The 23631-nt window shown below is 35.9% G+C and overlaps 1 protein-coding gene across 12 annotated transcripts in view; it reads right to left on the bottom strand.

The window, feature by feature from the left end:
• Window positions 1–23631, bottom strand: part of AGBL3 (AGBL carboxypeptidase 3) — a 98916-nt gene that overhangs the window by 52285 nt on the left and 23000 nt on the right. For 11 of the 12 annotated variants that reach the window (XR_009736041.1, XR_009736040.1, XM_061414758.1 and 8 more), the window contains 4 exons: window positions 9327–9434; window positions 6412–6550; window positions 4440–5219; window positions 828–990 (listed from right to left, as the gene is read on the bottom strand). Coding sequence is in view for 10 of the 12 variants with exons in the window: in XM_061414758.1 (XP_061270742.1) it covers window positions 828–990; window positions 4440–5219; window positions 6412–6550; window positions 9327–9434 (1190 nt within the window). In the remaining 2 variants the exon portion in view is untranslated. Of the gene's footprint in view, window positions 1–827; window positions 991–4439; window positions 5220–6411; window positions 6551–9326; window positions 9435–23631 lie in introns of those variants that run through there. The other variant, XM_061414766.1, reaches the window with a different exon arrangement.

Raw genomic sequence — 23631 nt, 5'->3', positions numbered from 1 at the left:
GAAACTTTCTACAAATATGTGCTTGACTGCATGTACTTCCTGTTTACCAAAATTACATATATATGTGTCCTTTCCCGCTACCTCTTTGAACAGTTTCTCAGAGCTATCTGAGGTGCTGTCTCCCAGGCTACAGTCCTCACATTGCCCCAAATAAAACTTACTCGCAACTTTCATGTTGTGCATTTTTTTTAGTTGATAAAACACTACCAAAAATCAGAATATAGAACAATTCTATCAGCTCTAAAAAACTCCCTTGTGCCATCCATTTGCAGTCACAAGTCTTTTGCTTATTTTGGAGCTATGGTAAACGGTTTTGTTTTAAATTTTGGTTTCCAGTTGTTCACTGTGAGTATAGAGAACTGCAGCTGGCTTCTGTGGATAGACCCTGTATCCTTTGACATTGCTAAACTCACTCAGTTATAGTTTTTGTGGATTGCATGGATTTTCTATGAAGACAATCACATCTGCCTTTCCTTTCTAGTCTGCCTTTTATCTTTTTTCTTCCCTTACTGCACTTGTTAGAACCTCCAGTATAAGGCTGAATTGAAGGGGTAAGAGTGGATATCCTTGTCTTGTTCCTGACCTTAAGAGAAAAACAGTCAAGTCTTTTATCATCAAGTGTAGTGGTAGGCTAGTGGGCATTTTTCCCTTATATTTCAAATTACTGGTTATTAAACATTTCACATCATTGCTTTCTATGGTCAACTGTACAAACCAGTCAAAAAAAACTAAATAAAAAAGCAGTTTACTGAATAAGCCTATCCATTCGGCTGTCCTGCATGGACAATATATAGTAAAGGAAAAGTCAAAATCTTAAAGGAGCTTACTTTATCTGGACAATTTTTGCTCAGCATAAGTGGAAAGATTCGTTGCTGTAAGTATAGTGCTTTACATCTATCACTACCATCACAGCCATACATGAATATGTTCTCTTTCTTGCTATGGCCATGAAGGTCACAATACAAAATAACCTCTCGTTTCTCCATCAATCTACCAAGAAGAAAAAGAACAAGTTATTGCATTTTATCTCTGCATTTTTCTTCTGTGGTTATAATTATGAATTAACAAGTCTAACATCCAAATAAACAGCATTTCTTATGTCCTAGTTTTAAATTTCTTACTTCTACTGCATATTATTAATATATAATTTTTAACACCTACAATAAGCTATTAATTGTATATAAAATATGAATGCTTTAGCCTTCCACTATAAAGACAAAATTTACCTTATTTCCAAAACTTTCTCCAACAATATTTCTCTGCTTTTTGGTTGTCTCTTGTTATACACTGAAAACAACTCACTCCTATCTTTGCCCACTAACTCTTAGATTCTTTCTGACTGAAATACCTTCCTTCTTCATCTTTGTAAATACAAATACTACCCCTTATCACTGACCTCAGGTCGCACTTCCTCTCTAACTAGTGAAGCTCCCCACCAAATTTTTCTTTTCTTTGAACTCCTGTAGTATTTAATATTGGTACCATTTACTTGACACTTACCTAAATAGAATTTTAGATTTTCCATAGTTAATCTCGTTATAGAAAGGGAATGCTTCAAAATCTCTAAAACGGTGCAATGCATACAAGTACCCAAATATGTGTTAAAACTTGTGCCTGATGACTCGATGCTGAAGCCAGTTAACATTCACCTTTTGAGTAACGTGAATAAATACCATTTTGAGAAAAATGGTACCAAAGTTTGAATTGATTATTTTTCTGGTAAATTTCTAATAAATAATTTACAGAAATCATTTCTCAAGAGCACAATTCTTTTAGCCTGTATAATTTAGGCATTCAGTGAATATTAAAGTAATAAAAAATAAGCCCCTCAAAACTGGTTGATAAAAATAACTAGCAGGCTTTCAAAAGGTGAAAAAGTGGTGGTATTAAAGTGGTAGGATTATGGGCATTTTTGCCTTGATTTTCATATTTCCAAACTTCATACAGCTACTCAAATAACTGAAATTACGTACACTGTTATATCTGGAAGGATAAATACAACTGTTAACAATTTGTACTAATATGAAATGTACTACTTTTATATAACAAAATATTAAATCTTAAAATCAAAATATTCAAAGTTAGGTTTTATTCAAAACAGTACTTTTTTAAACTACAGTGAAATTCCAAGCTGAAATCTGTTACATATATTAATTTATTGCCCTTTTTCATTTGACGACCAATAAATTGATATACCATAAGATTGACATAAAGCCATCAAATGATCATTGCAAATTTTTAGAATTAGATTATAAAACTATACATTTTAAAATCATTTCCCCAGTTTTAATGAACATCTGGTTTCTTTTAAGTGAGTCAAAATAAACTCTAAGTAATTAAATCTCAAAGAAATATTAATTACTACTTTTGAAGTGAAACAAAGCAACAGGGTCTCTCATTTTACACTGAATCCGTTTAGAAACAGTTGGGAGTTTTTTCTTACCCACAGTTAAGGTATACTAAGTATCTTACACTAAAATCTATTATTTTCAAATACTCTAAATATATTTAATCGTAGGCACACTTACAGCTGCTCACCTTTCCACACATATGTGACTGTCTTTTATTCCATTTACTGCCTATGATTAATTGCATTAAGGTAGTTCTTTCTCTTGGAAGCCTTTCTGAAACTTACTGAATAGATTCCTGCCTTAAGCTTCTTATGAGACAATTTAAGAAGAACTAAGATAAACAGCTTTCACAGAGACAAGCCAAGGGGCTTTGGCTGTAATCCATCTTGTGTTGGGCCAGGCACCCTTAATGTCAAAGAGCATTAAGGAGACATTATAAATACTCAGATGGGCTCCAAAAGTTCCTTTCTATTAAAAATAAACTTTAAATTCTGGAATAAATTCAGATTTACATAAAATTGCCAAAAATAGTTGACAGTGTCCATATGGCTACCACTCAGTCCATTTTCCCCTAATGTTAACATAACCATGAAATATTGTCAAAAACTAGGGAACCAACATTGGTATATTACTGTTAAACTCCCAACCTTATTTGGATTTCACGAATTTTCCCAATAATGTCCTTTTTCTGTCCCAGAACCCAATAGAAGATACCACATTGCATTTACTCAGCTCTTTTGTCTGTCATCCCCAGGAAACTAAGTCAGACATGGGTTATTCTTTATCACTTAAATATTTCCCAAGTAACTTCAGAGAATCCTGAAATCCACATCTGTGAGGGGTATAAAACCAGGGTTTTCACTTCTTTTTGTGGGGATCTGCATTTCCCTCTCCATGTGTCTAAGATGAAAGGATTAACATGAAAGCTGAGGCTGAACTCAAGACAACTAGAGCCATGCTGGGAGCTTTGGAAGCCTGTCAGCTCCTCTCAGGGACTGGAGGTATCCCTGAGGTGGTCCTTCTTCAAATGGGGCTCTGACACTTGCACTAGGAGCCCTGGTGACGGAGCCGGGTGAGAATACAAACACTCTGTAACAGTACTTATCAATGTAACATTTGAACAATCCTAAAAAGTTTACAAAGAGTTTTTACACCTACATCTAATTCATTAACTCCTTTTCTTTTTACATTTGAGGAAACACTGAATACATTTAGAACTTCCAATATTCCAGTAGTATTGGACACTTTATTCTGGGCACTTTAGTAATAATCTCATTTAATCTTCCTGTCTGTGAAGTAAGTATTACTATTCCCACTTTACAAATAGATGAGGAAATGGAGGTTTGGGTTTGTTTCTAAACTGCTCAAGATTACACAGTTAGCAAATGACAGAGCAGGGATTCCCATTTGATGTGTTTTCATTTCAGTCTCCACGTTCTTAACCAAAAAGGTTAAGAGGCTTTGGACTTGGAATGGGTACTGTTTCACTCCAATAAATCTTTCTACTCTAGCAACGCCTGTTCCTGATTGTTATTACTTGAATCTGTTAAAGAATTCACTCAGTAATCCAACAAGTCTTTAAATATTACATGCATTTTACTGTTCTGATTCTTTAGAAAATTTAAAGCTGTTCATTTCTTTCTAGGGGCAAACAGACTATTCATGAAAGCTTAAATAAGTATGCAAACTTATCATCATCCTAAGAGACTCAACACAGAGCAATGTGTGGTCAATGCAGTACTCAAAGACTCTAGATGTAATTAATTTTCTAGATGTAATTAATGAGGGATTCTCAAGGATTCCAAAAGAAACATCATTAGCTTTAGGAAGAAACCAAATTTAGGACAGGCAAACTTAAGTTTCACTAAGCTATTAAAATGTTATTATTTAAAAGAAAGCTAGTGAATGTAGTGGCATAATGCCAGAAAGGTATAGAAGCAGAGGTGGGAAGAATGAGGGAAAAAATTAAGTAGCTATAGTTAAACTATCTTAAGGAAAGTTAAGAGTAAAGTAAGTGCAATTCTGGGAGCAAAATTCTTACTATCAGGTTTACTAAATAAACAGAGGGTAATTTGAGGCTTATTTTACCTCCGGATCATGTTCCGGGTATACCAGACAGAAGGAAATGATTCCTTCAGGAGAGATGTATAGTTACGGTTTAAATCCCGTCCAGCTAAGGAACACCGATAATTTCCTACAATCACACCATCTGGATTCAGCATGGGTACCACCTTGAAGACGAACGTGTCCCGAAGCAACTTTGCATCACTTGAGTTTCCTAAAATATAATCTAGGAAGCCTTTCATGATCCAAGAGCTGTTGGTTTCTCCTGGATGTACCCTTGCAGTCAGAATCACGGCCTTTCGCTTTCTTGACTCACTGTTCTTCAAGGGGGTAGTAATCGTTAAAATATACACCATGTTCCTAGCAATTGTGTGGCACAAGACACGTATTTTACAGAACTTTGACCGTACTGGGTCGTTATTGATGCCAGACAGGTATTCTTGCAGGTTTGTGTAAGTGTACGGATAGCAGTGAGCAAAGTAGCAGGTATCTTTACTGTGTGGAAATTGAAACGTCCATGTAAGTGAAAAATGATGGTGCCTATCTTGCCCCTGGTTGTTTCTATAATACTTGATTTGGTCTCCTATTCTCTGCCAGCCAATATTATGAGCACTGGCCTCTTTCTCAGAATAAAACAGTGGGCGCATACCCCGATTATAAAGACTAGCAGGCTTGGTGAAATTGGTAATAGTGAATCTGTAGACTATTCCTGCTTGAGTATTAGTGACTTGGAAATAGTACCACTGGGTGTGTTTATTTGTGAACAGGTCAGGTCGCACAGTCAGCTGGTATTCATATTCTCCCCTAATACACAAAAAAAGGAAGGGGGGGAGACATAAAAATGTAAAAATGACATTCAAGTTTAAATAATAAAAGTAATAATAAATATACAAATAATATATTTGTATATCTACCTATTCATGGAAAGCTTTTTACTTGGGAAACTGTTTATTAAGCAGTATCTAATACCAAGTAATTGAAAAGATCACTGTTTTGAAATTTTCTCTTTTAACTGGATGTGAAACTAATTCTATGCTAATTCTGAAGCCTTTTTATCCCTTTGTAATTCAAGAGAGCACATTAAAAAAATGGGCATTTGACAAAAAATTATGTATTTTAACCCAGTTATGTTTCCTATAAAGGAAGTGACTAAAGAGTTCTTAAGTTTTTAAGAATTAAAGTCCAGTGTCTTTTTCTTTTTTTTTTTTTTTACCTCAGACACATATTTGTTTTATCTTAGATTCTAACTCTAGAGATCTGAAATACAATCTCTAACAAAGGTTAAAAACATATATAAATTACTATGAGCATATGAATTACAAAATTTTAAACTCTTTGAGAGGACAGGAACTATATTTGATAACTATTTGCATTCCCCATACTTAATCATTGAAGATACTTAAATAAAAGCAAATTAAATTCATTAATACATTGCTTATATATACAACAATTTCACCTGGTTAGTTGTGACTTTTTTCTTTACCAAGTAACTTCCTATTCTATCAGCATTATGCACTTATTATGTGTGTATATGTGTGTGTGTGAATTGCAAAACCTTAAGAGCTGTTGAATCTAGGTGATGAGTGTAGGTAGAACTATATTATGCTTTGTACTTTAGTGTATGTTTAAAATTTTTCACAAAATTTTTTAAGAAAAGAATATCCTTGAATTGTGTGCATATTCCCAAGCATGTTTTATAGAATACTCATCTGAAGACCTATTGCATTAAAAAGTTGGAGAACCAGTGTTCATGTGTGTTTAACAGTTCATACTGGCATACTGAAAAAGTACACTACAGAAACCTGCTTAACTTTCATTCATAGCTCTCAAAATTGTTTGAATCCAGAACCTTCCATACCTACCCTCTTATGATAAACTCTAATTAGCATCTATACTTCAAGAAATTATAGTTCAGCAATGGATACTAAAACTACTGTACCTAATCCAGCAAATAGTTGATAGTCTAGCTCCTCAAATAAAAATAATTAAAACCTACACTTTTACTACCTTCTGTAGATTACCACTCTCAAACCTTGCTTCAAACATCAAAGTATCATCACAGTTATCCACAGGCTGCTTCAAGGGTGTCCGGTTGCCCCCAACTCGGGAATACACAAAACACGGCTCTTTGTAGGCTGATGAGAGACCATAAAGATGTTCAAGCCATATCTAAAGTCTATAGGCTATTCTGCAAAGAGTTTGGAGCTATAGTATAATTGAAGTGTCACTAAGGGTTATAAATTTTAATATGACACTAACATATAGGTTTATGTTGGAATAAGAAAGTCTGAGTATTTAGATTAGAAAAGCCATGCCTAGAATAAATTCATGTATTTCTCACAGTAGAAATACATGAATTCTACTTCTGGTTATAATGAAGTAATTGTTCCTGAAACTGTCTTTTCACTGTAAATGACTATAAAACTGGATTAAAAAAAAAAAAACATACGAATTAACCATTTCCACACATTCAGACAACACAAAGATTAGAACTACATAAAGTTCTTGAAAAAAGATAAAAACATGAAATAAGCTCATGTTTTAACTTTAGATTTCTTCTTGGGAGTACTTTTTACCTCTTAGAAAGATGTCACTTAAGGATAGCATAACAGTCTTGTTGAGCTGAGGAGGCACAACTGTTGCCTGGGGCTGCTGAAATTAGCACCCTAGGTAGTAGAAGAAAGCTACACAGAGCGGGGCTTCAGTAGTCTACATGGTGGTTGCTTGGCTGAAGACCTGGCTGTACAAGCACAGGGTATGATTAAGGAAGACAGGACAGAGTGCTCCTGAGATAGCAGAGGATAAACATTCTGGGATATATTGAAATTCCAACTTAGCCAGAATAGAAAGGCTTCACTGAGCACTGCAGGCATTTAACTGTGACTCTAGAAAGGTTGAATATTAGGCATAAAAACCACATTTAGGAGAAGGGTCATGACCTAGAATGAATGACAAAATAAAAACAGATCTGTTTTATAAAGAAAGTAAACCAATTCTAAAAGAAGCAAAATGATTTGTCAGGAATTTAGCTGCCTTGCAGAAAAAAAATTCAATGCAATTAAAAAAAAGAAAACTCCAAAACATGTCTTTCACCATTTCCCACATGTGATAAAAAAAAAATTATGAAGCATACAAAGAATGAGGAAATGTGATCCAATAAATATTTATATATTTAACAGACCCCAAGATAACTCAGATGGTACGATTAACAGAGAAGGACTCTGAATTTATGTTAAAAGGAAAAGATAATGAATAAACAGATCAACTAATAAAAAAAGGAAACTATAAAAAGAATGAAATGAAAATTCTAAAAATAAAAAGTACAATAACAGAAATGAAAGATTTACCAGATGGGCTTAAGAGAAATTGAATATTGAAAGAAAAAAAAAAGACTCAGTGAACTTACAAACAAATGAATACAATTATCCAAACTCAAGACCAGAGATTATAAAAAAGAACAAAGATCCAGTGAATGTGGGACATAACTAGAAATATACCACATGTATACTTGAAATTCCAAAGGACAGAAGAGAAAGAATATCATGGAGAAATTACGTGAAGAAATAATGGTTGAAAATTTCTCAAATTTGGATAGACAGAACTATTAAACTATGGATCCAAGATGTTCAGCAAACTCCAAGCAGGATAAATACAAAGATAAACAAATCTAGGCAGATCATAGACAGAAGACACAGCATATATAATGTGGAACAATGATATAAATTATGTCTGACTTTTTCTTAAAGAGAACAGATGTCATGAGATAATGGAACAATATCTTTAAAGAAAAAAATGTGAACCCCAAATTCTTTATGCCCAGTTGTTTGGGGACTTCCTCCTCCTACAGCTACAGGTCTCGACACCAGTCTGATCTCTTACCCTTTCATGCCGAGGAGAAACAATGGTTCTGTTCTGTTGACAACTCAGTGTTGTCTCACCATCCCTTATTACTCTCCCTTGATTCTGTCCACCCTTTTATAAGATATCTTTTCATTAAAATTTCTTAAATTACATTTGCCATCCAATTCCTGACAAGACCTTGACTGACTCACCTCAGCTACTTTAATTTTATATCTCATTTAAGTTATGTGTGGAAGTTATAAGGTAGGTCAGCTGGGTAAATATTTGAAATCAAATTGAAAAAAATCAGAGGTGTTTTTCTCACCTCAGTTATTTAAAAATGCATGAATATATGATTTCTGTAATTGCTTACTATATAGGAAGCAATCTCTGTGAATTCCTCTATTTTGCCAGCTCTTTAAATAAAATACATGTTCCCTGCAAGTTATCTTTAATATATACTCTAAGATATACAAATGTGATGGTGAAACTGTACAGGAGTCCCATACTTCCTGACATTAGGGTTTCAGAAGCAGCAGTTTAGAATACAGGTTGAGACTTCTATGTTTGATTATTAGTACACTTGATGCCAATTATTAATCTTGAGTGTCAAGAACACTTTCCTGAGATATAATCTTGGATAATATTTGTGATGTGGGATTTTTTTTTTGGCAATCCCAAGAGATGCATCAAACTGGCATGAAATGAAAATAAACCATTTGAAAGACTGCATGAACGTGACCTATAGACAGACAGGTGCAGAGCACTCTGCTGGATATATCTTTGAAAACTTATGCGAAGTTTAATTCCATCTCAATGAAACTCTTCATTCTCATGGTCAGCATGAAGCTTCATTTTAAAATAACTGTGCATAAACTGCAGTATGCACCTTCAAGAATACATTTAGCACTGAATCAACATCTGCATCAATATTAACCAAACATAGTTATGGAGTCAGGGATTTCCTGGTAATTGGCAATTTCCACTATAAACAGCAGAACAAATACAAATAGATTAGCCCAGACACCAATTTATTATATTTTATCGCAACATGTCTCATTATGTACTCACCATCTTCGGCTAGATAAACCACAGTTTCTTCCTTGGAGTTTGCATAAAGGGGTTCCACCTCCAGGCCCGTGGGGATGTACATTGGCTCAGGATTTGAAGGGGTCCAATCTGGAGAAAAATCATTATTTGAATATGACTTCCAAATAAAGCAGTAAGATTTTATTGTATATTTTCAAATTATTCATTGATAGATCTAGGCTCAAATCCAGCAAAGCTGGATTCTCACTGAAAGTAATAATGAGCATGGTCACACTTTAACAAAACCCCTAACATTTTATTTGCACCCTGTGCTCAGTCACTCAGTCATGTCTTTTTGTGAAACCCATGGACTGTAGCCTACCAGTCTCCTCTGTCCACGGGATTTTTCAGGCAAGAATACTGAAGTGGGTGGCCATTTCCTACTCCAGTTTGCACCTTGGTTCTAAGTCATTATATAGTTCACGATTATTTTGTGCCACCACAGATTTAACACTGAAGATTCTATTTCTCCTGGGTGCTTGATGCCTCTCTAACTTATCTTTGGGAAACTTACTTCACCGTTTTATTCTCCCTTTCCCTGCATCTTCAGTCTTTTGCTTCCTAATGGTTGCCCCCTAAGCTTGCATGCATGGTTCAAGTTTCTTTTGTCTCCCCATTGAAAGGCTATCCTTGGAGCCACACTTTTTCCTTTACCTATACCAGCTTTCCTACTCTTCATTATCTTTAGCACCAGATTTTTGACCATGATCTATCTGGTTGGGAAAAAATGATTTCACGGTCCAAGCACCCCTTGTTGTTCCCACTCTTTAGTGGACAAGAATTTGGTGACTCATTCTACTTATTCTACGTATTATTGGATGCTCTGTGTCAGACTGTGCTTCACTCTGGGAATAGAAATGCTCCAGTAGAGGGAGCCAGCCTCTGCGATCCCAAATACATTTGCTGAAACAAACAAAAGAACTTGGTGATGAGAAACAAGTGTTGCTGGACAAATACGTTTTTGGTGTTTTATGTACAACTGCTTCAGCAGCAGAAGTGTATCTGACATGATGAATAAGGGTCAAGTCTAGCTACAGAAAAAGCACAGAGCAGAATATCAATGAAAATATTCAACAGTGTACTTTGTAGGGTTAATAACACACAATACAACTGATAACAATAAAGCAAATTAAAATTTAGAAGTGAGACTCTCATTAGTTGAAAACAATCAGCTCAAACCAAAATTAACAATGAACTGATAATACAGCACCTGTTTTAAAATTTCAGGGAATTTTAGCTATTTACTTTTTTTTTTAACCATCTTGATACAAAAAGCTGTACAGTCTGACCTTTAAAAAGTACAGTAATCTCATTTTATATCTTCATGCAATTTGAGGATACCTTTTCTCACTTAGGTTACAAAGTTATTTCATTTTCTTCTCCCTCTTATTAAAAGTTTCACAGAGGAATTAACCTAATGTCTGTGTACAAATGCAATATGACTTGCCATCCCTGTAAACTTTGAGACTACTTTAGAAAACCTATTGACAGGCTGTATTCCTATAACTGTGGTATTTTATTAATAGAAATTCTTTGGGTATTGGTTATAAAAGGTGTTCCTCTCCCAAGATTAATTTATGTTCCACTTTCCAATGCTGAATAAAAGGTTCAGAATAAGTCATGAGCTATATCCGGCCCATGGGCTATAGTTTATTACTATAGAGCCTGGACTCTAAGCCTTAGCTTTTCCTACATAAGAAATCTCCCCAAATATTAGTGACATAAAACAGTAATTTATCTATCTCAGCTGAGTGATTCTTCTGGTATGGGTTAGGTCCACTCATGTATCTTGATCAGCTGCAGGCTTAGCTGGAGGCTGGCTGATCTAAGATAACCTCAGCTCATCTCTGCTTCACTCTCATTATCCAGAAAGCTAGCAAGGAATCGTTCCATGGTGGCTGGACAGGGTTTAAGAGAAAGCAAAACTGTACAGTCTCTTGAGGCCTAGGTCAACACTGGCATGCTTTCTTTTCTGCCACACTTAATCTGGCTAAAGCAAGTCACAAGGCCATCTCAGATTCAAGGGATAGGGCAACAGTACACCTCTTCATGGAAGGAGACGCAAAGTGGTATTTCAAAGGGTGAGGATACACGGATCCCCGTGGAGAATTATGGCTACTTTTTAAATTGAGAAAAATTTACATATTATATATAATATGATGTACTCATAAAACTGTACAGTTTAATGAGTTTTAAAAATATATAATAATGTAACCAATACACCTATCAAAATACAGAACAGTTTTCTTTATCATCTTAGAAAGTTTCCTCTTGCCCTTTCCAAGTCAACCCCTACCACTGGTTTCTGTGACTGTAAACCAGTCTGCCTATTCTACAACTTCATATAATTGGAATCATATATAGTCATCTGTTTCTGGCCTCTTTAACTCAGTATGTTCTTGGAATTCATCTATGTTGTGTTTACCAGGTTTTTTTTCCTTTTTATTGTTGATATGTATGCCATTGTATGGCTATATCATAGTTTGGATATCCATTCACCTACTTCTGAACTGGTTCCAGTTTTCTACTATTATGAATAAATATGAAAATGAAAATTATTGCAACTATTTTTGAGGACATATATTTTAATTTCTCTAAACACCTAGGAGTAGAACCATTGGTCACGGAGTAGATACATATATATTTTTTGTTGTTTTTGTTAAAAAAAACCTACCAAACCTTTTGTATTAGAATTCCAGTTCTACATTCTATTATTTGGAGTTGTCAGCCTCCTTAAATTAAAAAAAAAAAAAAAAAAAAACTGTTGCCATCCCAGATGTAAAGTTCTTATCTCACTGTGATTTTAATTTTAATTTCCTATGTTGAACATTTTTCCATATGTTCCTTAGCCATTATATGTCTTGCTTTAAGCAAAGTTTGCTCAAGTGTTTTGCTCATTTTTAAGTTTTTTTCTTTTTAATATTGATTTGTAATAATTCTTCATATATTCTGCATACAAGTCCTTTGTCAGATATACATTGGGAATGTTTTTTTATAGACTGTGGCTTGCCTTTTCATTTTATTAACTGTGTCTTTTGATGAGAATTTTTAATATCAATGAAGTCAAGTTTATTAATATTTTCATTGTTTCCTTTTTCTTTCTCGAGTCTCCCTACAGTATTGTTGCCTTATTCTATGGTTACGAAGATACTGTCTGGTTTTCTTTTAGGACTTTAACATGTCAACTTTTATGTTTAGGTCTACAATCTATTTTGAATTAATTTTTTGTGTATTAAGTGAGATAGAGGTTAAGGTTTATTGTTTTCTACCTGGATCCCAAGTCATTACAGCACAAATTATTGAAAAGAATTTTCCCTTATTCCCACTGGATGGTTTTGGTGCCTCTGTCAACAATCATTTGCCCTCTTTCTGGATTCTATTCTGTTGCACTGATGTATTTATCTTTTTTTGCCAATTATTTGTGCTCACTTTTCAAATCTACCAAAACATACTTCTATCCATAGCTCACATGACCAGAAACAAACCAAATGTTTAAACAAATTGTTTATTAGGAATTATACTTATGAAAAGTACAGAAACAAAAATATAGCTCAGTGATTTATCACAAAGCAGATACCACTCAGGTCAAGAAATACTATATTGCAGGTATCACAGGTGCCCCACTCATGTCCCCTTCTAATCACTACCTTTAAAGGTAACCATTAGCCTTCCAGTGTAATCACTTCCTACTTTCCTTTATAATTTTCAACTTAAGTATTCACATATATACCTATATATAATATATAGTTTATATTTACACAAATATACACCTGAAACTATAGTTTTGTTTTGCCTACTTTTGAACTTTACATAAATTGAACAACATAGTATATATTCTTCTGTGCTTTTAAACATATATTTTGAAATCAGTCATGGTATGTGACTGTAATTTGTTCATTTTCATTGCTATATAATATGTAACTATAAAAATATTATAATTAATTTATCAGCTTCTACTTGTAATGGCCATTGGTGCTCTGTTGGTTTGGGGGTATTATGAACAACAGTGCCACAAACAGCGAGCATATGTGCCCACATTCCTCTTGGATATACACCTGGGAGTAAGGATTCTAGATCGTAGGGCATGTGTAGTTTCAATTTTAGTAGATAATACAAAGCTGTAATCCAAAGTAGTTATACCAACTTACATACCCACTAGCAGGCTATGAAGGCTGTAGCTGCTGCACATTCTCACCAATGTTTAGTACAAGTTAAAACCTGGTCTCTCATGATTTCTAAGAAATAGTATACTCAGCCTTGTTAATAATCGGAAATGCACATTAAAACCACAATGAGACATCACTTCATAGTAAGGTTCAGGATATGTTTACTGGCTGTTTGGATATCCTTTTTAATAAAGTGCCTGTTCAAATCTCTTGCCTATTTTCCAACTGGGCTGTCTTTTCCTAATTATTTGTAGAAGGGCTTTTGTATATTCTAGATGTGACCTCTTTGACAGGTATATATTGCAGACTGTAAGTATATAATCCCAATCTATAACTTGCCTTGGTTTTTTAAAATAATGTACTGAAGTTCTTGACTTTGCTACAGTCAAAATTTTCAAACCTTTCCCTTACGGTTAGCGTTTTACTCCTTTTTATTAATATGTTTATTAATTAATAGAATAATATTCCATTTTATTCTTTCCCAATTTTAGTATCATGAAGATATTATCCTGTATTATTTTCTGGAAGTTTTGTTGTTTTTATTTTTTTATTTTTTTTTTATTCTTCCAATTTTATTTTATTTTTAAACTTTACATAATTGTATTAGTTTTGCCAAATATCATGTAGATGTACATTTACATATACAACCAACCTGCACTTGATTTCTGTGTAGAGTAGGAGTGGAGTGGGTTTTTATTTTTTAAATACTAAAATCCAGTTTTTCTAGCACTATTCATTGAAAAGGCTACCTTTTAATTATTCTTCTGAAGTTTCACTTTTATTATAAATCAGGTGTCTATTTGATCACTTTCCAAAAAACACTGTACGCTTCGGCTATCACTCTCCAATCTCCTAGCCTTCAAGCCTCTAAGCAACCATTAATCTACTTCCGGTATATACTTGCCTATTCTGGACATTTCAGATAAATGGAATCAAACAATGTTTGTCCTTTTGCATCTGGCTTCTAAATGTTTTCAAGGTAAATCCATGTTGCAGCATGTATCAGCACTTCCTTTCTTTTTATGTACAATTAATAGCCCATGTGGATATACCACACTTTGTTTATCCATTCATCCACTGATGGACATTTGGGTTGTTTCCACCTTGGGCTATTACGAGTCATATTGGCATATTAACACTCATGTACTTTTTTTTGGACATGTTTTCATTTCTCTTAGGTATATTACAGGAGTGGAACTGCTGGGTCAGATGGGAACCCTGATACACTTTGGAGAGAACTACCAAACTTTCCCAAAGTAGCTATAAGATTTGAGGGTTCTGATTTCTCATCAACTTTGTCATCTGGTTTTTTATTTTAGTCAGCCTAGTGACTGTAAATGGTATCTCATTGTAATGTTAATTTGCACTGCCCTAGTGACTAACAGAAGCAAAGATATTAAGAAGAGGTAGCAAGAATATACAGAAGAACTGTACAAAAAATATCCTCACGACCAAGATAATCACGATGGTGTGATCACTCACCTAGAGCCAGACATCCTGGAATGTGAAGTCAAGTGGGCCTTAGAAGCATTACTACGAACAAAGCTAGTGTAGGTGATGGAATTCCAGTTGAGCTATTTCAAATCCTGAAAGATGATGCTGTGAAAGTGCTGCAGTCAACATGCCAGCAAATTTGAAAAACTCAGCAGTGGCCACAGGACTGGAAAAGGTCAGTTTTCATTCTAATCCCAAAGAAAGGCAATGCCACAGAATGCTCAAACTACCGCACAACTGCACTCATCTCACACGCTAGTAAAGTAATGCTCAAAATTCTCCAAGCCAGGCTTCAACAATATGTGAATCGTGAACTTCCAGATGTTCAAGCTGGTTTTAGATAAGGCAGAGAAACCAGAGATCAAATTGCCAACATCTGCTGGATCATGGAAAAAGGAAGAGAGTTCCAGAAAAACATCTATATCTGCTTTATTGACTATGCCAAAGCCTTTGACTGTGTGGATCACAATAAACTGTGGAAAATTCTGAAAGAGATGGGAATACCAGACCACCTGACCTGCCTCTTGAGAAACTTATATGCAGGTCAGGAAGCAACAGTTAGAACTGGACATGGAACAACAGACTGGTTCCAAATAGGAAAAGGAGTATGTCAAGGCTGTATATTGTCACCCTGCTTATTTAACTTATATGCAGAGTACATCATGAGAAACGCTGGGTTGGAAGAAGCACAAGCTGGAATCAAGATTGAGGGGAGAAATATCAATAACCTCAGATACACAGATGACACCACCCTTATGGCAGAAAGTGAAGAGGAACTCAAGAGCCTCTTGATGAAAGTGAAAGAGGAGAGTGAAAAAGTTGGCTTAAAGCTCAATATTCAGAAAATGAATATCATGGCATCTGGTCCCATCACTTCATGGGAAATAGATGGGGAAACAGTGGAAACAGTGTCAGACTTTATTTTGGGGGGCTCCAAAATCACTGCAGATGGTGATTGCAGCCATGAAATTAAAAGATGCCTACTCCTTGGAAGAAAAGTTATGACCAACCTAGATAGCATATTGAAAAGCAGAGACATTACTTTGCCAACAAAGGTCCATCTAGTCAAAGCTATGGTTTTTCCAGTGTTCATGTATGGCTGTAAGAGTTGGACTGTGAAAAAGCTGAGTGCCGAAGAATTGATGCTTTTGAACTGTGGTGTTGGAGATGACTCTTGAGAGTCCCTTGGACTGCAAGAAGATCCAACCAGTCCATTCTAAAGGAGATCAGTCCTGGGTGTTCTTTGGAAGGACTGATGCTAAAGCTGAAACTCCAGTACTTTGGCCACCTTATGCAAAGTGTTGACTCATTGGAAAAGACTCTGATGCTGGGAGGGATTGGGGGCAGGAGAAGGGGACGACAGAGGATGAGATGGCTGGATGGCATCACCGACTCAATGGTCATGAGTTTGAGTGAACTCTGGGAGTTGGTGATGGACAGGGAGGCCTGGCGTGCTGCAGTTCATGGGGTCTCCAAGAGTCAAACACGACTGAGCGACTGAACTGAACTGAAGTCACTAAAGATGATGAACATCTTTTCATGTGTTCTTCTTTAGAGAAATGTCTGTTCAGATCCCTTGCCACTTTTAAACTGGGTTGTCTTTTACTGTGAGTTATGAGAGTTCTGTATGTTCTTTACAAGTCCTTTATCAGATATAATTGTTTGCAAATATTTTCTTCCATTCTTTAGGTACTTCTTTGTTTTTGATAGTTTCCTTTGTAGAATGAAAGTTTTAAGTTTTGATAAAATCCAGTTTATTCATTTTTCTTGTTTCTGTGGCTTATACTTTTCATCTTCTAACTAAGAATCCATTGCCAAATCCAAGATCATAAAGATTTAGCTCTATGTTTTTTTTTTCTAAAAGCTTTATAGTTTTGGCTCTTACATTTAGTTCCTCATCCATTTTGAATTAATTTTTTTAATACGGTGCAAGGTAAGTATCAAATTTAGTCACATTGCAAATATGTGTATATAAATGGCAAAAGCAGATATCCTTGTCTTGTCTTTGATCTTATAGGGAAAAGCATCTAGTCTCTGTTCTGTTTCACTAATCTCTCTATACATATATCCCTTCACTAATACCACAAGGCTGTGACCACTGTAGCTACATAAAAGGTCTTGAAATCAGGTAAGCTGATTGTTCCCACTTTATACTTCCTTTCAAATTATTCTAACTATTCTAGTTATTTTACCTTTCCATATAAATCTGTCTATATCTTCAAAAAGTCTTGACAGGAATTGCCTGGAAACTGTATATTAATTTGGGAAGAACTGACACCTTTACTAGATTGGGTTTTCCAATCAATGATCATGGTGTATTTCTTGAGATTTATTGACATCTTCTTTGATGCCTTTCATTAGTATTGTGTAGTTTTAAGCATACAAGTATTAAAGGTGTTTTGTTAAATTCAAACCTAAGTATTTAAATTCTCCAAGTGATTGCAATGACATTGTTGTATACTGTGGTAGGGGTTTGGATTACACAGATGTATGCATTTGTTAAAATTCACAGACAGATATACTTAGGTTTGTATATTTCATTGAATGTAGAATTTAGCTCAAAATAAAAAAAGAATTACAAAGACTGAACTTTAGAGGTGAAATGTAAGAATGGCTACAACTTACTCTGAAATAAATGGAATAAGATGTCCCTCTTCTTGCTCCAGGTCCATAATTTATGGGTTTCTATTAACTTTATCAGGCACCTGGGTCTTATTTCAGGACCCAGGAGTATGTCAAGGCTGTATATTGTCACCCTGCTTATTTAACTTATATGCAGAGTACATCATGAGAAATGCTGGGCTGGAAGAAGCACAAGCTGGAATCAAGATTGCTGGGAAAAATATCAATAACTTCAGATACGCAGATGACACCACCCTTATGGCAGAAAATGAAGAGGAACTAAAAGCCTCTTGATGAAGGTGAAAGAGGAGAGTGAAAAAGTTGGCTTAAAGCTCAATATTCAGAAAATGAATATCATGGCATCTGGTCCCATCACTTCATGGGAAATAGATGGGGAAACAGTGGAAACAGTGTCAGACTTTATTTTGGGGGGCTCCAAAATCACGGCAGATGGTGACTGCAGCCATGAAATTAAAAGACGCTTACTCCTTGGAAGAAAGTTATGACCAACCTAGATAGCATATTGAAAAGCAGAGACATTACTTTGCCAACAAAGGTCCGTCTAGTCAAGGCTATGGTTTTTCCAGTGGTCATGTATGGATGTGAGAGTTGGACTGTGAAGAAAGCTGAGAACCGAAGAATCGATGCTTTTGAACTGTGGTATTGGAGAAGACTCTTTAGAGTCCCTTGGACTGCAACGAGATCCAATCAGTCCATTCTAAAGTAGATCAGCCCTGAGATTTCTTTGGAAGGCATGATGCTAAAGCTGAAACTCCAGTACTTTGGCCACCTCGTGCGAAGAGTTGACTCACTGGAAAAGACTCTGATGCTGGGAGGAATTTGGGGCAGGAGGAGAAGGGGACGACAGAGGATGAGATGGCTGGATGGCATCACTGACTCGATGGACGTGAGTCTGAGTGAACTCTGGGAGTTGGTGATGGACAGGGAGGCCTGGCGTGCTGTGATTCATGGGGTCGCAAAGAGTCGGACACGATCGAGCGACTGAACTGAACTGAACTGACTGAACTTTTAAGCGAAGGTATGACTCAGCTATGGCTTTCTGTGGCCTTGACACAGTAAAAAAAAAAAAAAAAAACTGTAGCTGGACTTTAATTGAATATTATTTACCAGTATCATCAACCATAAGGTATTATTCAGTCAGTGGTTACAGGACATAGAGATAATTGCAGAGAAACATACACGTACGTGCACATACACATACACACATATGAACGTGTGAATAGGTAATGGATCTGTTTAACAAACCCCCCTTACACCCCACTAAATCTCATGCTCTATATGCCCATAATGCCCTGCCAAATCCCCAAAACAAGGCAAAAATATATAAATACATAGAACTTGGCCGTCTACCTAATAACAAAGACAACTTAATACCCAAGATTGTTGCTGTTGTTCAGTCACTCAGTCGTGTCCAACTCTTTGCAACCCCGTGGACAGTAGCATACCAGGCTTCCCTGTCCTTCACTATCTCCTAGAATTTGCTCAAACTCATGTCCACTGAGATTAGACAGAACAAGAAAATAAACCCCAATCGTATCAATAAACTACTTAGATATTTGCCATTTATATAGACAGACATCTCCTAGATCCCTAGACAACAATTTTAGTCAAAATTTTAACACTAAATCTAACATAAATCACATAAAAAACAATATACATGTTATTTCAGTATATTACAACATGTTAATATAGCTTAAAGCCTGAAAGCAAGGCACTGAAATTGCCAAGATGAGTTCACTAACTCTATAAACATACAGGTTTGGTCCTAGTCTTTCTATTAGTTTTAATAAAATTACACAATGCAGGCATCAAGCACACTAACATTAGTAGCTCACAACAGCTTGTTTAACCACACCCCTATAGGAAGCAGCTGTGATAAAAATTAAGCTAGAAACAAAAGTTCAACTAAGTTATACTAACAGGGCTGGTAAATCTCATACCAGCCACTGTGGTCATAATGATTAACCCAAATTAACAGAAATATGGTGTAAAGCATATTAAAGAGTAATATAAAATACAGTTTTAATTAAGCGATAAAAAGCTGTAACTAAAATAAAAAGAGAATACGAAAGTGACTTTATTATTTCCTGATTACACAACAGCTAAGACCCAAATTGGGATTAGATACCCCACTATGCTTAGTCCTAAACCCAAATAATTACAGGAACAAAATTATATGCTAGAGTACTACTAGCAGCAGCTCAAAACTCAAATGACTTGGTGGCACTTCTCACTCCTCTAAAAGAGCCTGTTCTATAACCAATAAAGCCCGATAAACCTCACCAACCCTGGCTAATGCAGACTATATACCACTATCTTTAGCAAACCCTAAAAAGGAGCAAAAGTAAGCATTAACTGTTATACATAAAAACATTAGGCCAAGGTGTAACTTACAAAATTGGGAAAAATGAGCTACATTTTCTACTTTGAGAATTCATGTTCACCAAAAGAACATTTTTTATGAAAGCAAAAAACCAAAGGAGGATTTAGTAGTAAATTAAGAATAGAGTACTTAAACTGAATAAGGCCATGAAGCATGCACACACCAACCATCACCCTCCTCAAGTATTGTAATAATTTCCTATAATCTAATAGCAAATACTAATTATATAAGAGGAGAGAAGGCATAACAAAGAAAGCATACTGGAAAGTGTGCTTGAATAACTCAAAGTATAGTTAAAATAATGCACCCAGTTTACACCTAGGCCATTTCATAATTTATGAATACTCTGAATTAAATCTAGCCTACTACCCTTCTCTATTCTACTAGTATAAGCAAACTAAAATATTCATTCAACATTCAAAGTGTAGGAGATAGAAAATTAATATCTTCTGGCACTATAGAGAAAATAGTTAGGGAGTGATGAAAGAAGCCTAAAAACTAACAAAAAAACAAAGTTTACCCCTTGTACCTTTCACATAATGATTTAACTAGCAAGCATTAACAGAGAACTTAAATATCCCAAAACCAGATGAGCTACTTAGGAACCGTTTATTAAAACAAACTCATCTATGTAGCAAAGTACTGAGAAGATTCTAATAAGCCTGGTGACAGCTGGTTGTCCAGGAAAAGAATTTTAGTTCAACTTTTAAAATTACTAAAAATCCTTTATAAGTTTTAATGTATTTTTAAATGTTAGTCTAAAATGGTATAGCTTTTTAGAAATGGGTACAAACTTATCTAGAGAGTAAAAATAAGCAACACCACAGTTGGTTCAAAAACAGCTGGCAATTAAGAAAGTACTAAAGCTCACAAATAATTTTACGTTAATAATCAGTAACAAGCAAATCAACTCCTAGATTTATATTGGACTAATCTATGAACTAATAGAGGCAACAATGTTAATATTAGTAACAAGAAGTATTTTTCCTTGCATAAGTTTACATCAGAAAGAAAGGCAATGACAAAGAATGCTCAAACTACCGCACAATTGCACTCATCTCACATGCTAGTAAAGTAATGCTCAAAATTCTCCAAGCCAGGCTTCAGCAATATGTGAACCGTGAACTTCCAGATGTTCAAGCTGGTTTTAGATAAGGCAGAGGAACCAGAGATCAAATTGCCAACATCTGCTGGATCATGGAAAAGGGAAGAGAGTTCCAGAAAAACATCTATTTCTGCTTTATTGACTATGCCAAAGCCTTTGACTGTGTGGATCACAATAAACTGTGGAAAATTCTGAAAGAGATGGGAATACCAGACCACCTGACCTGCCTCTTGAGAAACCTATATGCAGGTCAGGAAGCAACAGTTAGAACTGGACATGGAACAACAGACTGGTTCCAAATAGGAAAAGGAGTACGTCAAGGCTGTATATTGTCACCCTGCTTATTTAACTTATATGCAGAGTACATCATGAGAAACGCTGGGCTGGAAGAAGCACAAGCTGGAATCAAGATTGCAGGGAGAAATATCAATAACCTCAGATACACAGATGACACCACCCTTATGGCAGAAAGTGAAGAGGAACTCAAGAGCCTCTTGATGAAAGTGAAAGAGGAGAGTGAAAAAGTTGGCTTAAAGCTCAATATTCAGAAAACGAATATCATGGCATCTGGTCCCATCACTTCATGGGAAATAGATGGGGAAACAGTGGAAACAGTGTCAGACTTTATTTTTGGGGGCTCCAAAATCACTGCAGATGGTGATTGCAGCCATGAAATTAAAAGACGCTTACTCCTTGGAAGAAAGTTATGACCAATCTAGATAGCATATTGAAAAGCAGAGACATTACTTTGCCAACAAAGGTCCGTCTAGTCAAGGCTATGGTTTTGCCAGTAGTCATGTATGGATGTGAGAGTTGAACTGTGAAAAAGCTGAGCACCGAAGATTGATGCTTTTAAACTGTGGTGTTGTAGAAGACTCTTGAGAGCCCCTTGGACTACAAGGAGATCCAACCAGTCCATTCTGAAGGAGATCAGCCCTGAGATTTCTTTGGAAGGAATGATGTTAAAGCTGAAATTCCAGTACTTTGGCCACCTCATGTGAAGAGTTGACTCACTGGAAAAGACTCTGATGCTGGGAGGGATTGGGGGCAGGAGGAAAAGGGGACGAGAGAGGATGAGATGGCTGGATGGCATCACTGACTCAATGGACGTGAGTTTGAGTGAACTCCGGGAGATGGTGATGGACAGGGAGGCCTGGCGTGCTGCAATTCATGGGGTCTCAAAGAGTCGGACACTACTGAGTGACTGAACTGAACTGAAATATTAATACAACTCAACATTAAACTATTTGTCAAATATACTGTTAATCCAATATAGGCAGGCACCCAAGGTAAGATTTTAAAAAAGTAAAAGGAACTTGGCAAACACAAACCCTGCCTGTTGACCAAACATCACCTCTAGCATAACCAGTATTAGAGGCACTGCCTGCCCAGTGACAACTGTTAACATCCTGACCAGGCCAAGGTAGCATAATCATTTGTTCTCTAAATAAGGACGTGTATGAATGGCCACACGAGGGTTTTACCGTCTCTTAGTTTCAATCAGTGAAACTGACCTTCCTGTGAAGAAAGAGGAATAACAAAACAAGATGAGAAGGTCTTATGGAGCTTTATCAACAACAACAAAAATAACTAAACCACCGAGAGATAACAAAAATTTATATAGGTGGACAATTTTGGTTGTGGTGACCCTGGAGAACAAAAAAGCCTCTAAGGGTTTAAAGTCTAGACTTACCAGTCAAAACATATTATGACTTACTGATGTAAAAAACTGACCATCAGAACAAGTTAGCATAGGGATAACAGTAAAATCCTATTCTGGAGTTCATATCGACCTTGATGTTTACAGCCAGGCTTGATATACCTAGTATAAATAATACTAGGTTTAGAACCTTGATGTTGGATCAGGACACCCCAATGGTGTAACCACCATTAAAGGTCCATTTGTTCAACAACTAAAATCCTACATGATCTGAGTTCAGTTCAGTTGCTCAGTCGTGTCCGACTCTTTGTGACCCCATGGACTGCAGCATGCCAGGCTTCCCTGTCCATCATCAACTCCCGGAGCTTGCTCAAACTCATGTCCACTGAGTCAGTGATGTCATCCAACCATCTCATCCTCTGTCATCTCTGAGTTCAGACTGAAGTAATCCAGGTTGGTTTCTATCTATTATATACTTCTTCCAGTATGAAGAAGAAGGCAATGGCACCCCACTCCAGTACTCTTGCCTGGAAAATCCCATGGACGGAGAAGCCTGGTAGGCTGCAGTCCATGGGGTCGCTAAGAGTCGGGCACGACTGAGCGACTTCACTTTCCAGTATGAAAGAACAAGAGAAATAAGGTCTACTTTAAAAACTATGTTAAAACTAGTTAATGACACAGTCTCAACTTAACAGATACAAAACATCTACCCAAGACCAGGGTTTGTTAAGGTGGCAGAACCCAGAAATTGTATAAAACTTAAAGCCAGAGATTCAAATCTTCTCCCTAACAAAATGTTTATAATTAATATATTAATACTTGTTATCCTCTTCTTT

This window comes from Bos javanicus, chromosome 4 (assembly GCF_032452875.1).
Source record: "Bos javanicus breed banteng chromosome 4, ARS-OSU_banteng_1.0, whole genome shotgun sequence".
NCBI classification, from domain to species: domain Eukaryota; kingdom Metazoa; phylum Chordata; class Mammalia; order Artiodactyla; family Bovidae; genus Bos; species Bos javanicus.
The sequence above is the reverse complement of the archived record's forward strand: the minus strand, read 5'-3'. Positions and strand labels throughout refer to the sequence as shown.